The sequence below is a fragment of the Sus scrofa genome, chromosome 8 (genome assembly GCF_000003025.6).
Source record: "Sus scrofa isolate TJ Tabasco breed Duroc chromosome 8, Sscrofa11.1, whole genome shotgun sequence".
Taxonomy (NCBI): domain Eukaryota; kingdom Metazoa; phylum Chordata; class Mammalia; order Artiodactyla; family Suidae; genus Sus; species Sus scrofa.
Window position 1 is genome coordinate 121,968,536 of NC_010450.4, and position 15,340 is coordinate 121,983,875.

Here is a 15,340-nt window from a genome sequence, read left to right on the forward strand (position 1 = left end):
AGAACTAGCTAAAAAATTACTTTAACTAATAAGTGAGTTCCCAAAGTAGTTGAATACAACTTAAGATATAAAAATCCACATAAGTTTCAGGTTTTTTTTTGTCTTTTTGTGGGCCACACCCATGGCATAAGGAGGTTCCCAGGCTACAGGTCTAATCGGAGCTGTAGCCGCCAGCCTAGGCAACAGCAACGCAGGATTTGAGCCTTGTGTGCGACCTACACCACAGCTCTCGGCAACGCCGGATCGTTAACCCACTGAGCAAGGCCAGGGACCGAACCCGCAACCTCATGGCTCCTAGTCAGATTCGTTAACCACTGCGCCACGACAGGAACTCCCATTTTGTTTGTTTGTCTTGTTTTTTGAAAATCCACATAAGTTTCAAATTATCTCCCACAAAATGTAGTTAGAAGCAATAATGGAAAAAAAAAAAATCTGTTTGCAAAAACAACCAAAAAAAAGTAAAATACACAGGAATAGCATTTTAAATACGGTATATATGTAAAGCATGTGAACCCAAATCACATAATCTTACTGAGACATAAATAAAAGACTTGAGGGAGTTCCTCTTGTGGCTCAGTGGTAACAAACCCGACTAGCATTCATGAGGTCTCGGGTTCGATCCCTGGCCCCACTTGGGTTAAAGATCCAACATTGCCGTGCACTGCAGTGTAGGTCGCAGATAAGGCTCAGATCTGGCATGGCTGTGGCTGTGATGCAGGCTAGCAGCTGCAGCTCTGATTCAGCCCCTGGCCTGGGAACTTCCACATGCTGTGAGTACGACCCTAAAACGAACAGCAACAAAAAAAAGATGAATTAAGAAAAGATATAATCTGTGTTCTTAGATTAACAAAATATTGATACATTTCAATTCTTTCCAAATTAATTTGTAGCTTATCTCAATTTCAACAGCATTTTCCAAGAATGTGACAAATTATTTACAAAACTTCTCAGATGTAACAAACTCATAAAAGTAAAAAATTTTGAAAGACAAGATTTATAAAGAGGAACTTCCTCAAAAAAGCTACCATAATTAAAGTAGCATGGTTACAACACAATACTAGACAGATGAGTGGAAGAGAACAAAGATTTAGGATGAATACCTAGGTTTCTCAGCCCCAAAGCTCCCTCTTCTGAACTTAAACCAAAGGGTGTTATTGGTATGTCTTCTAACAGTATGATTTTCTTATTTCTACAGAACATTTAATTTCCCCATCTTGTGTCTTTCCTTCCTTTCAATAGCAAGTCTACAAAGGAGAACAATTTCATCCCCACAAGCGCACTCTCTTGATCTGATTCCTAGGGTCCTGCGTACTTTTTAAATCTCCTCCTTTTGATTTCCCAATAGCCAATGCTCTAAGTGAATCTAAGGCCAGATCTGAGTATTTTCCTAAGTAAGATCTTTTCTTTCTAAAGGCAAATTTAATTGTATACTATTATCGTTAAGTTTCTGCTTTAATCCCTCTCATTTTCCCATGTAGTCTCTGCAGTCTTCATGAACTCTCTCTAAAATGGGCTCTGAAGCTGAGGAGACTCTATTTAGACATGTATTTCTCTCCCTAATAATCTGAAGTTCTTAGTCTGTCTTCTAGTTATGCTGAAGGCAAAGGTTATGGATATTTGGGTTGATCTGACCTTTTCATTGATTCGTATGGCTTTTTAGAGATTATGCAGAAAAATTCAGATTTAGGTGGTCACCACTACTCAATGGCAATCCAAGAGTCTCAGTTCATCAAGAATTGTCAGTATCTTTTTGGTTGACCACATACTCTAGTTTAGTCTCACCTATTCTTCAAATATTACCTTTATTTAGTGACAATTGTACCTTTCGTAATTTACGATTAGCACCAGTCATAAGCCCTCAAGAATGATGGACACAATAACTAAAAGAGCTACATTATACAAAAATATGTAAAAGAGGTGAGCCACATAATGAATTCAGTTTTCAAAGGAACCTATTACTACTTTGCATTTGATAATTTAGGATAAAAAAGTGAAATCCAGATGTTACTATGAAAGAATTAAGTAAAATACATTTTCATTTCTACTAAAACAGCAGCAATCTTTCATGTTCAGTAACTACAGATTTAACAGGGCTATTGAAAAAGAGTTGATAATAAATTTCAAAGTCCCTTACTTAGGAAAAAATTCTGATACGTGACAATAGTCAGAGATATTAAAGGGATAAAATAGACTAAAAGCAAATGACAACAGAAATTCTTATTATTAGAGAAGATTTTTAATTTACCTTAGTAGTTTCTGTACATAATTTGATATGTTTAGGATTATAGCCTAGAAAGGGGCCAAAAATCAACATAATGAATAAAATAAAGAAGTACTAAGAAACAACTTAAGAATTCAACAGGTAGATTACTATTATGAAGTTAGGAATATGGGATTAGATACTAAATTCTCTCTTTGAAGACAAGTAAACTAGTATTCTATAATTGGGTTTTCTATAGATAATAAACAATTCTGTGACACTTGTTTAAAACAGGAACTGTCAACAGGCAATTAACTAAAGATAAAATGCAAAGGTATATGAGACAATGAGACAGAGGAAAACAGCCTAATCTGTTAGGACAAAAACTTAAAGCTGTGTTGGTGATCATGCTGGCAGTGTTTTGTGGTTCCCCCAGCACCAAAAACATGGTCCCCATGCTCTTAAAATGGAATAGAATTTTTATTATGAATGGACTGTTAATTTTGCTTATTTGGGGGCCTTTAAGCTAGTAGTTTCTCTTACAAAGTGGCTCGTATATCATACTCTCTAAGGACAATTTCTGTCTTAATGTTTAGGGACAAAAATGCAGCCTGTTTTAGATTTTCAAAAAAGCATGAAATAGAGTAACCAATACCACAAGTCAACAAGCATTTACTGAGAATCCTCTCTTCTCTGAATCAAAAGAGACCAGAATAAACAGGGGCTGATTTCTTGGCTGGTAGCCTTCATATATTTACAGAAAACATTTTAAGGCTGTGAAGTCTAAAGTATATGGATGAACGAATGGTTCCATATTGATTCACATCGGAGATTTACACAAAATGCCTGCTTGAACAAGAAGTTTTAAGTATTCACATTTTCAATTCATCTTTTAAAATGCTTATATATACTAGATTTAATGTTACCCCCTTATATTTAAGAAAACCCTTTATCTTTTTTTTTTTTTTTTGTCTTTTTGCTATTTCTTGGGCCACTCCCGTGGCATATGGAGGTTCCCAGGATAGGGGTCCAATCGGAGCTGCAGCCACCGGGCTATGCCAGAGCCACAGCAACGCAGGATCCGAGCCGCGTCTGCAACCTACACCACAGCTCATGGCAACGCCGGATCGTTAACCCACTGAGCAAGGGCAGGGACCGAACCCGCAACTTCATGGGTCCTAGTTGGATTCATTAACCACTGCACCACGATGGGAACTCCAAGAAAACCCTTTAAAGTCATATATCAGAGTAAAAACTCTTATTTCAGATTATGATCGTTGATAACATACAGAATATACTAAATCCCCATAGTGTAAAAATGCGAAAGCATAACATCTTTCCTTTCAGAAATGTCTTTTCCAATAACAGGTTACTAAATTGTAAATAAAACCTTAAGATTAGATTTCCATTACACACATTACCATCTTGTACAGAAGAAAAGGAGAAATCATTCTTTCTTGATCAGGTGCAATTTTCGTGCAAACACTGACCTTCTTAGTTAAAACATCTGACACTAAAGGAAGAACTATGAAACTAGAAGGACTCTGCGTAAAAAAAGTCAGTATAGATTCTAAGTTATACGTTTTATCATTTTACCTTTAAGAGAATAGAAGTAGCAAAAGATCAAACACTTTATTTAGGGAAGTAAGAAACTGTATAAAATACACATCTCACTGGTATTTTTAAAATATTTTTGCTTAAAAGCTAGATGTTAATTGTATAAAACACACCAATAAATGCCTATAAAATAAATATACAGCTCAAGGAAGGGAAAGATTTATAAACTTTCTTCCTCTATAATAATAACTTGAAACTATTTAAAGAGAAAACAAAAATCCAAGGCACAATATTAGACTCTAGCTTCCGAAAAACACTTTCACATTCTATAAACTCAGAAAAAAGCTGTCTTTTACTCAGAAGGTAGTTTTTTATTTTATAAACTAAGAGTTCAAACTCAAACTCTGGATTCTGCCAGAGCAGGGTGAGTTTACAAGGGACTGTTTCCTTATCTGTTAAATGATGATGTATATAATATCTTCTCATAGATCTACAGGAAAGATTAGGTTAGAAAAGAGATATAGTCCGAGGCCTAGTGCTAAGTACACATCTCTATACTCAATCAATGATAGATATCATTTTGTAAGTCAAAGACTAAACATCTTCATAAAACTATCTCTTCCTAAGTCAAATTTTTTTGTCTCAACAGTTTCAGATGTGAGGAAAATTATGTGTTCTATTACAGATTGTTGAGAAGACATTCCTTTTGTTCTCCTCCTGGGGAGTCAATAGTTAAACTGGTAGAGTTTACTGTTTCCATTAACACCTTGTAACTACTTGGCCTTAACGTTTTATGATACACAATTTCCAGACCACTTTAAATAAATGGGTGCAATGGACAACTCTGCAAGGGCTCTGAGATTTAATCCAACAACTGTTTGTCAGTATTTCTTGAAATCTGTTCTTTAAAAAACCATAATAAAACTTTGCTTTCTTTTCTTCATTTCTCTTCATCAACTTCATCTCTCTGTCTACCTATCTTTCCAGAAGAGGACTGAGCAGGCCTTCAAGTATAACCAAGGACACTGTTTCAATGTCCTTCAGGTCCTAAACAAATGATCCATTTAGGAAGTACTAGTTTTTTTCTAACATACAGGAAAATCTGTTCCATTACAAACAAAAGAATTTATAACAAAACAGCTCTTCAGAGTTCCCGCCATGGCTCAGTGGTTAACGAATCTGACTAGGAACCATGAAGTTGTGGGTTCGATCCCTGGCTAGCTCAGTGGGTTAAGAATCCGGCGTTGCCGTGAGCTGTGGTGTAGATTGCAGACTCGGATCGGATCCCGAATTGCTGTGGCTCTGGTGTAGGCTGGTGGCTACAGCTCTGATTAGACCCCTATCCTGGGAACCTCCACATGCCACGGGAGCGGCCCTAGAAAAGGCAAAAAGATAAGGAAAAAACAAAAAACAAAAAAAACAGCTCTTCAAAAAAAAAAACTTGAGATACTTAATTTATATAGACTAATCACATGATTATGTAAATCTGTCTATATAGACATGTGTAAAAATCAGGTCATTATGTGGTTCTTTCTAAGTCTTAAGACCAGTGTTATCCAAAAGAACTTTGTGATCATGGAAACAGTTTATTTTATTTTATTTTTTTAGGGCCACACTCATGGCATATGGAGGTTCCCAGGCTAGGGGTCGATGGGAGCCACAGCTGCTGGCCTACACCAGAGCCACAGCAACACCAGACCCGAGCCACATCTCTGATGTACACCACAGCTCACAGCAATGCCGGATCCTTAACCCCCTGAGCCAGGCCAGCGATCGAACCCACACCTCATGGTTCCTAGTCGGATTCGATGGAAACAGTTTATATCTGTGATCCCTAACAAGGGAGTCATGAGTCAAACATGGCTATTGAAAAGTTAGACTAAGAAACTTAATTTTTAATTTAATTATTAAATTTAAATAGTCATATATATCTACTGTAACGGATAGTACAGCCTTAGACATTCTCTTTTATTGTTCTTTTTCTTTACCACTGTGACCCTTATCCAGATGTTCTTTTCCAGCTTGTTTTAAACCCCTTCTCTGTTATCTAAGATTAAACAGTTTGGCAGAGTTATAATCGCAAAAGCAAAGAGAATTACTGAAACGGAATTTTTAAAGTTAGCTTTAAAATGTGCTTTTCGAAGAAGAGTATTGCAATTGATTGTTTTAGATTTTCTAACCACAGCTTACTAAAAAAGAAAAAGGAAAAATGCACATATCTCAAGAGTGCTTGAAACAACTTTAACAATATAGTATATACTTTCCCTTGAATTATTTGTCAGCTACATCATTAGTCCCAGGATAAGACAATGCATAATTAAAAACAAGTACAGCACAAACCATAGCACAACCAAGCATAATTAAGGAAACAAATGAAAATTATTCTCTATCTGTCTGTTCTTGCGATAATACAGAAATTAGTAAATAAAAATATAATGGATCAAATGCCACATACAATGTATTAGTCAATGAAGAGTTGTATAATTTTCATCTCCAGTATTATTTATCACACCACCAAGGATCAAGTCCCACCCCAATTTTAAGAATTTTTGGATGACTACTGCTGGCTCTTTCCAGTTAAATCTAACCATACATAATTGTTTTAACGTAAAATGACTAAAAGGATCTCAGAAAAAAATTTTAAGTGTTTTAAGCTCTCTCTCTGTTTCTCTTCCCCATATATAGAGTCTTTGTTAAAAGCATAAATGTAGGTGTTAAGAAAAAGAACAACTTTGGTGTTTATCTGTCAAGAATGGCCTCTCTCTGGGACTGGTATTAATGTCATCACCGCCAATCAATTCCTCCTTTTTTCTGCCTATCAACTTGGCTTTCAGTGCCCTGGGGGTGGAAGGGTGGGGTTGGAGAATGGAATGTGTAAAACAACCTCCATTATGTATTCAGAGATAGGACTCAAAAGCATGCAAATGATGTGAATGCAAGTTATCTGCTAAACCAAATACCAATTTCTGAATGACTGATGGGTTGGTTTCTTTGTTTGCCATTTGAGTAAACTTAATACAACTTACTATTTTGAGCCAAGGCTTGAAGGAGACAATCCAAGCATCCTTCTAAACTGTCATCAGTTCTGTCAACAGCTGTTATCTTCAGCTTCTTCAAGGTATCACTGAGATTATCTGCTCAGAGAAAAAAGAGACATCAGAAACCTCACTAACCTTATGACCATGACATGTTACATGATAAATAGTACCACTGACAGACAAAAGGCTCCCCATGTACTGGATTAATTTTCACATACATTCCAAAATAGCAATGGACTATATGATGACACATTTTTAAAATGAAATTTTATCCATTTAACTCATATAAAATATTCATTCTGGAATATCCTTGAGTTCTTCTGTAGGAACGAAGGCTCCCAGCCAGGGGGAAGATGGTAACTTCAGACTGAGCATAAGATTCCTGGAGCACTACTCTGCTACTTTATCACCAATCCATCAGAAGAAAGTCACACATCCTGCTGCCCTCACCCCAAATTTTGCCTTTAGACACTTTCCCCCCCAAAAAAACACTGGAGAGTTCAGGTTTTTGAGCACAAGCCACCTGTCTTCTTCCCTTGGTCCTGCAATAAACCTTTCTGTGCTAAAAAAAAAAATTTAAATTCTGTATCTGTAAGATACTGGGAATATTCCACAGACTACCACAGAACTCCTTCAGCATTTTTACACCTTATTTAGCTTGTTTAGAAACTAGTCATGGTTACATGAAAAAAGCTGAAAGTCTACAAAAAAAGCAACTTTGCAAATAATACTTTTATTTCATTTTTGGCTTCCTCTGTTGTATTTTAAATACATAAAATGAAAACAAAGGTTGAGAAAGGTTTCAAAATAATATGACTTAAAATAATACAAATTGTGATTTGTTTTAACATTGACATTTAAAAAACACTTCAAAGTATTGCTTTAAGCCAAAACATATAAATTCTGTATTATAAGGCAAAGCTCTCCTCCTAAATTTTATGTGGATTCCTCTACACCAGAAGCTGCTAAAATCTTTTTACACTATTAAAAATTATTTAGGATCCTGAAGAGCTCCTTAAAAATTTTTTTTATTTAAATATAGTTGATGCATAATATTATATAAGTTACAGGTGTATAATAGTGATTCACAATTTTTTTAATTTGCTTATTTTTACTTTTTTTTTTTAGGGCCGCACCCAAGGCATATGGAGGTTCCCAGGCGAGGGGTCGAATCGGACCTGTAGCTGCCGGCCTACACCTGAGGAAGAGCAATGCCAGATCCCAGCCGCATATTCGACCTACACCACAGCTCATGGTAACGCCGGATCCTGAACCCACTGAGTGAAGCCAGGGATCGAACCCGCAACCTCATGGTTCCTGGTTGGATTCGCATTTCTGCTGCGCCATGATAGGAACTCCTATTTTTTTTTTAATGATTTTAATTTTTTCCATTATCGTTGATTTACAGTGTTCTGTTAATTTTCTACTGTACAGCAAAGTGACCCAGTCACACATACATATGTACATTCTTTTTCTCACATTATCCTTCTTCAAAAGTGACTAGATATAGTTCCCAGTGTTATACAGCAGGATATCATTGCTTATCCACTACAAATGCAATAGTTTCCATCTATTAACCCCAGACTCGCAGTCCATACCCACTCCCTCTCCTTCCTCCTTGACAACCACAAGTCTGTTCTCCAAGTCCATGAGTTTCTTTTCTGTGGAAAGCTTCATTTGTGCCAAATATTAGATGCCAGATTTAAGTGTTATGATACAGTATTTGTCCTTCTCTTTCTGACTTACATTGCTTAGTATGAGAGTCTCTAGTTCCATCCATGTTGCTGCAAATGGCATTATTTTGTTCTTTTTTATGGCCAAGTAGTATTCCATTGTGTATATGTACCACATCTTCTTATTCCATTCATCTGTCAATGGACATTTAGGTTGTTTCCATGTCTTGGCTATTGTGAATAGTGCTACAATGAACATACAGGTGCATGTGTCTTTTTCAGGGAAAGTTTTGTCCAGATATATATGCCCAGAGTGGGACTGCTGGCTCACACGGTAGTTCTATAGTTGGTTTTCTGAGGTACCTTGATACTATTTTCCATAGTAGTTGTATCAATTTACATTCCCACCCATAGTGCAGGAGGGTACCCTTTTCTCCACATCCTCTCCAGCATTTGTTATTTGTTGACTTGTTAATCATGGCCATTCTGACTGGTATGAGGTGGTATCTCACAGTAGTTTCAATTTGCATTTCTCTAACAGTCAGAGATATTAAGCATTTTTTCATGTGCTTGTTGGCCATCTGTATGATTCACAATTTTTAAAGGTGACACTCCATTTATAGTTATTATAAAATATTGGCTATATTCCCCATGTTGTTCAATATATCCCTGTAGCTTACTTTATACATGATATAGTTTGTATATTTTATTCCTCTATCCCTATATTTACCCCTCTCCCATTCCCTCTCCCCTAGGGCAACCAGTAGTTTGTCCTCTGTATCTGTGAATCTGTTTCTTTTTTGTCATACCCACCAGTTCGTTGTATTTTTTAGATTCCATGTATAAGTGATATAATATAGTATTTGGCTTTCTCTATCTGACTTACTTCATTTAGCATAATATTCCCTAGGTCCAACCATGTTGTTGCAAATGGCAAACTTTCATTCTTCTTTATGGCTGAGTAGTGTGTATATATATATACACACACATAAAATCTCTCACGCTACATCTTCTTGATGTAGTCATCTATTGATAGATACTTATACTTAGGTTACTTCTGTATCTTGGCTATTGTAAAAAAATGCTATGAACATTGGTGTGCATATACCTTTCCAAATTAGTGTTTTTCAGTTTTTTTAGATCCATTATACCCAGGAGTGGAACTGCTGGATCAAAGGGTAGTTTTATTTTTAGTTTTTTGAGAAACTTCCACACTGCTTTCCAAAGTGCTACACCAATTTACATTCCCTTTTTTCTGCATCCTCACCAATATTTGTTATTTGCGTTCTTTTTGGTAACAGCCATTCTGATAGGTGTGAGGTGGTATCACATTATGGTTTTGGTTTATATTTCCCTGATGACTAATGACGCTAAGTATCTTTTCATGTGTCTCTTGGCCATCTATATGTCTTTGGGAAAATATCTACTCAAGTCTTCTGCCTATTTTTTTAATTGGGTTTTTCTGATGGTGAGTTGTATGAGTTGTTTACATAGTTTGGATATTAACCCCTTATCACTCATAGCATTAGCAAATATTTTCTCCTATTCAGCAAGTTGTCTTTTCATTTTGTTGATGCTTTCTTTTGCTGTGCAAGAGCTTTCAAGTTTAATTAGGTCCCCTTTAAAAAATTTTTGCTTTTATTTATTTCCTTTGCTTTAGGAGACAGATCCAAAATTATACTGCTACAATTTATGTCAAAGAATGTTGTGCCTATGTTTTCCTCTAGGAGTTGGTGTATAGGAATGCAATAAACTTCTGTATATTAATTTTGCATTCTGCAACTTTACCGAATTCATTGATCAGGCCCAGTAGTTTTCCGGTAGTGTCTTAAGGATTTTTCATGTACAGTATCATATGTAAAAGAGCTCCTTTTTACATCAATTATTTCTATTGAGATTTAACATACTAAAAATTAAAACTAAGACTTCTAAAGATTGATTTTAGTAATTCACTTAAAACTAACAATTATAAAACTATTACCTGTTAACATATTTTAATGAAAAATAACTATTTTTCAAATCTTAAAGTTACTGAAAAGAGTGGCATTGTTCTACATTTTTACAAATCTCTGTAATGTGTGCCTAAATAGAAGAAAACTGGCTTCTCATATCTGCTTCTATACTCAACTTTTTATAATTTGTTGTTTTGGTGGAGCAGATGAAAAAAATGCAGTCTTACACATACACATAGTCAGAAAACAGGAGATTATCCTAACAGCCTTTGCAGATAATCTCAGATATTCTTTGATCCTACCCCAAACTTGCCAAGTGGTAGTTTCTTAAAGGTTAGTTGCCACCTGCAATCTGAAACAATACCAATGAGCACTGTCAACTGTTACATGAAAATCCATTGGTCTTTTACTTTGAATCTTTTATGCATGCAACATATTTATCCTCAATGAACTAGTCACTTAAAAAAATAGGTCACAGAGGTATTCATGCTTCCAAACACTGAAGTAGTTTCACTGTACAATTTCAAAACATCACATTGTTAATATCATCACTAATCTTATTTAAAGGCTAAGTACTGGGAAATTGTCGAGCTCAAGGTGATACAACTTTTCTAAAATTCTAATTTTCTCCAAAGAAACTCTAATGTTATCACCAGCAGTGGAATACTGTCAACTGTCTTCCTTGAATGACAAATTAACCTCCTTCATTTGTGAGAAAATACCTACCAAATATGAATAGCCAGTTTGTCTCTCTGTTCTTTCAAGTTAAAAAAAAAAAAATGTTATCTGTAAAAATAAGTACCTCAGTCAGCTCACAACTCAAAAGACTGCATGCACAAGGGCTTTTCTTCAAAACGACCGTCAGATTTTACAATGCAATGAAAGTGTTTTATGTGTACTTCTCATTTCATCACATAGTATATTTTTAAAACGTGTACAAAAAGGTTGAGTGTTTTAAAAACTTTTTTTTCCCTGCTTCATCATGGACATTCTTAAGTGAAACTGGCATTTTTTTTTCTGCCTCAAGTATATAATGGTAAAGAACACAACAATTACTAGTATAGTTTGGTGCTACTACTAGCCTGATGCACACATACTGAAGCACCAGCATTTTTAACCCACAACTGCTTATGTACCACTGTCAGCGCAAAGGTCAACACAGTGAAAAGGACAAAAAGTGTCTTGATGATACTAAGCAAATTGTTTTGACCTCATAGACACTAATAGGATACCAAGGACCCCCAGGATTGCTGCTCTAGTATTAAATTTTCGGGCATTTTCTTACTTCAAATTAAGGCACACATTCCATTTTAAGAGATGTTTGTACACTGCCAGCTCATGACAATTCTAAAAATATAATAGAATCCCCTATTATAAAATGAGTGATAATTTACTTTGCATGTCAACCGAGGAAAAAGTAGACTTAAAAATTAGCATTAAATAATACTAATATGCTCTAGTGATGCCCAGTACAACTTGTGACTCAACTAGTAATTCTAAACCCACACTTTATTAAAAATCCCAGGTTATCATCATTAACAACCAAGGTTAATATTCATTTTCTTAAGAAGGCCTAAATAGTTTTGAGAAATTGATTTTTTTTTTTCCTAAAGGAAAACTGTATCTATATGTACACCTTCTATTAACTAAAAAGAAGGTATAGGGCATCATACCTCAGGTATACCTGTTTAATCTTATTAAGTGACTATCAGGTTGACTCTTCTGAAAGAAGGTATAAATGATGTGTAATATTTAAGCTCATCTTAATGAAAGTAATAAAAATTATCTCATAACCGAGGAAAAAATAGGACATATTAGTCAAAATTATAACAATTCCACAAAACTATTAGTTAACAAGGAATAAAAGCAATTAAGATTTGTTAGTACTATCTATATTGACATCTGGATTTATTTTCTTTCTTTCCTTTTCTTCAATCTATCCCCAATATTCCCTGCTTCATCTCCTTTTCAACGAGTCTCAGCCTACAATTTACCACCAAGGACATTATTCTTGCTCATTCTGTCTTCTCTTCCTTAACCCTTCAAAGTCATTCTCTATTCCTGCACCCATCCTTCCCAGCACTATTCACAATTTGTAATTATATTTTCTTTTGCTTAATTGGTAATATATGCTGCCCCACTATACTGTATGGAACCCCTTGCTAACTAGTCATTGCACTATACTTATTACGTGGCACACAGGAGGAACCCAACAAATATAATTTAAATTAACCAAGTGAATAAGGGAATGAATTCCTTATTTGCAGAAAGTGTCAATTTACCATCTTTCGTATCACACACTTACAAGCCAAAGTGTGCCAATAGGGAAGCGAAGATAAATGTTACGAGTTAAACACCTACACTATGTACTCCATATGATCAGAAATATAAATACAGGATTTTATTTTGTATTTTAAGATAGGAAGACATCAATGCAGCAAATTTAAGTATTTAATAATATAAAATATATAACTAAAAACTACACAGAACATATTTTAAAAAGATTTCTAATCATTGAAAAAAAATCATTCAGTCTCTCCATAGAAATAACTGTATGCCTATTAATGATGTGAGATATTCAGGGGAAAAGTTCATTAAATTCTTCATCCAGAGACAACCAAAGGTGTCAACAGGATATTAAAAATTTAGGCATTTCACATGAACTGACAAGTTAGAGCTTAAATCTCAACTGTGAATCAGTTTATAAAGTGTCAGGATGTTGGTACCTAGACTGGAGTGGTGATTACATGCGTGTGTTCATCTGTCAAAGCTCATCAAGCTGTACATTTGGTCTGTGTGAATTATACCTCAGTTTTACAAGACCATACTGTGTAATAAAATGATTGCGGCAGTAACCCCTTTTCCACTGGCTTCTAGCTTCCTTATGGAGGAATTTCTATTACAGAGACACTTCTGGTCATTTCTGCCTCCTTACTTGGCAACTGCCACCTCCATTCTCCAGGAGAGGATTGCTTTATCTGATTAATAAGCTGAGAGAGAAGAGCTCGACATGCATGGCTCAGCCCCTTCTGGGTGGTGATCTTTCAGAAGGGGCAAGAATTCTCTGTTCCTCTCTATCTTTGGCTATCCAGCTGCACCAGTGACAAGCTTAGCAAATATATCTAATTCAGCCCTGAAATATTAGCAGTTCCTTTTTGACTACATAAATAAGCCCTGTTCTTCACTCTAGACTTTATCCATTTTAAAGCAGTAATTTTGAATTCCATCAGAGAACTCATCTACTTATATTGCCAGTGATTCTGAACTTTGGTATGAAACAGAGGGTATTATTTTTGGACTCCCTCAAACCATGACAGTGTGTCCAGCAGTGAATCCTTACCATCCAAATATTTTTTTGGTGTGTACATCCAGACTTCTGTATTTTACATTTACTTATGATTTAAGACATTGTAATTGTTCTAAAAGAGAATCTAGGTTTCGGCTGGTGAGGGATTGGAGGCAGCAAGTAAAGAAAGAATTTTCATGGGAGGTTCTAGTACTAAGAAGTATTTACAATTAAAATAAATTTTTTTCTTAATAATTTCTTTCCTATGTAACAACATGGTCTAGCTTGTCTTGTGTGGAAAGAAAATACACCTTCAGAGTTAAAACAAAGCTGATTTTGCTTATTAATTCTGTGTCTCCTACTTAGTAACCATTTAATTAATTACTCTTAAAACCACAATCTAACCAAGTCCCCTAAAACTCTATCAAAATTAGGCTGGTAAAAGTCTTAGAGGACACCTTGACAAATCCAGTGGACTTTTCTTTGCAGCAACAGACTCTTTATCTGCTCTTTACTTCAAAACACTGGTCTCTGAGCATTTCTTCTTGGTCTTCTTCTCTCTCTGCCCTTTAATGTTAGCATGACTTCAGTTTTTGCAAGAACGCTGTTCTCTTTATGGATTATACATGTTCATCAGAGTATTAGAGTGGCTGGATATCCTTCTGTTCTTCCTTCCTTTATCCAGGTGGATAGGTAACTTCCTTTACCTATCCATCTATCTTCCTAAATATACAACCTCTCAGTAACAGCAATACTCTAAAAAAAGAGATTAAGAATTTCCTGCCATTGAATATAATTTTCATGTTCATATACAGTAACAAAAGTACACTAACATCCTTACTACACACAACAAATTAAAATAAAAATTATGTTTGTACTAACATGTTTTTTTAAGCACTTAGAATGTAGCCAATGCATGACAGGAAAAATTTCAAATTTATCTCAAAGTGAATGGCATTAAGTCAATTTGGGGCACCTGACTTAGAGAGCTAAAAGTAATAACCTCCCCTGAATATTATATTTCACTTATCTAAAGTGTTTAGTATTTGACAGAATAAAACTATTTTAAAAGCTTGTCTAGTAAAGCAAGAAGAAATGATTTTTTTTTTTTTTTACTAGCTTCAGGATGTATTTAAAAAATTACAGTATTTTTAGGTTCATATATTGTAACTCAGTTCTTTCTTTTTTGTCTAATATATCTTTACAGAGTTAGTCCTGAGCCAAGTCTAAAACCCAGAACCTTTGAACAAATTCATTTATTGCAACTTCCACTAAATTATACTATGTGAGGAAAAAAAACCTTAAAAAATATTTATCTGTTTCATTCTTTCTTTTTATCCATTTGTTAGCTGAGAACTCAAAGACCAAGACAGGAGTTAAGTTCCCCCTGGCTATTATCCCCTCCTTTAGAAATAAATCTTAGATTCTCTAACTTTATTATTAATGCTAAAATGAGTATGTGAAGATTGTTTCTGAGCCTTATGGAACCTGGGTCCAGCCTCCCAGTTTCTACTCACCCAGACTAGAAACCTCAAAATGAGTTCTTCACAAAGCATTTCACTACTTCCTCAAAAATATTCAATGATTAATAATTGCCTAAAGTCTAGAACACCGTGCATAAAAACCAAGACCCT

The 15,340-nt window shown here is 35.2% G+C and overlaps 1 protein-coding gene across 5 annotated transcripts in view; it reads right to left on the bottom strand.

Annotated features, from left to right (window-relative positions):
- RAP1GDS1 (Rap1 GTPase-GDP dissociation stimulator 1) overlaps positions 1–15,340 on the bottom strand; it is a 140,690-nt gene that overhangs the window by 101,733 nt on the left and 23,617 nt on the right. For all 5 annotated transcript variants that reach the window (XM_021101742.1, XM_021101741.1, XM_021101740.1 and 2 more), the window contains exon 2: positions 6,784–6,891. In XM_021101742.1, coding sequence (XP_020957401.1) covers positions 6,784–6,891 — 108 coding nt within the window. The remainder of the gene's footprint in view (positions 1–6,783; positions 6,892–15,340) is intronic.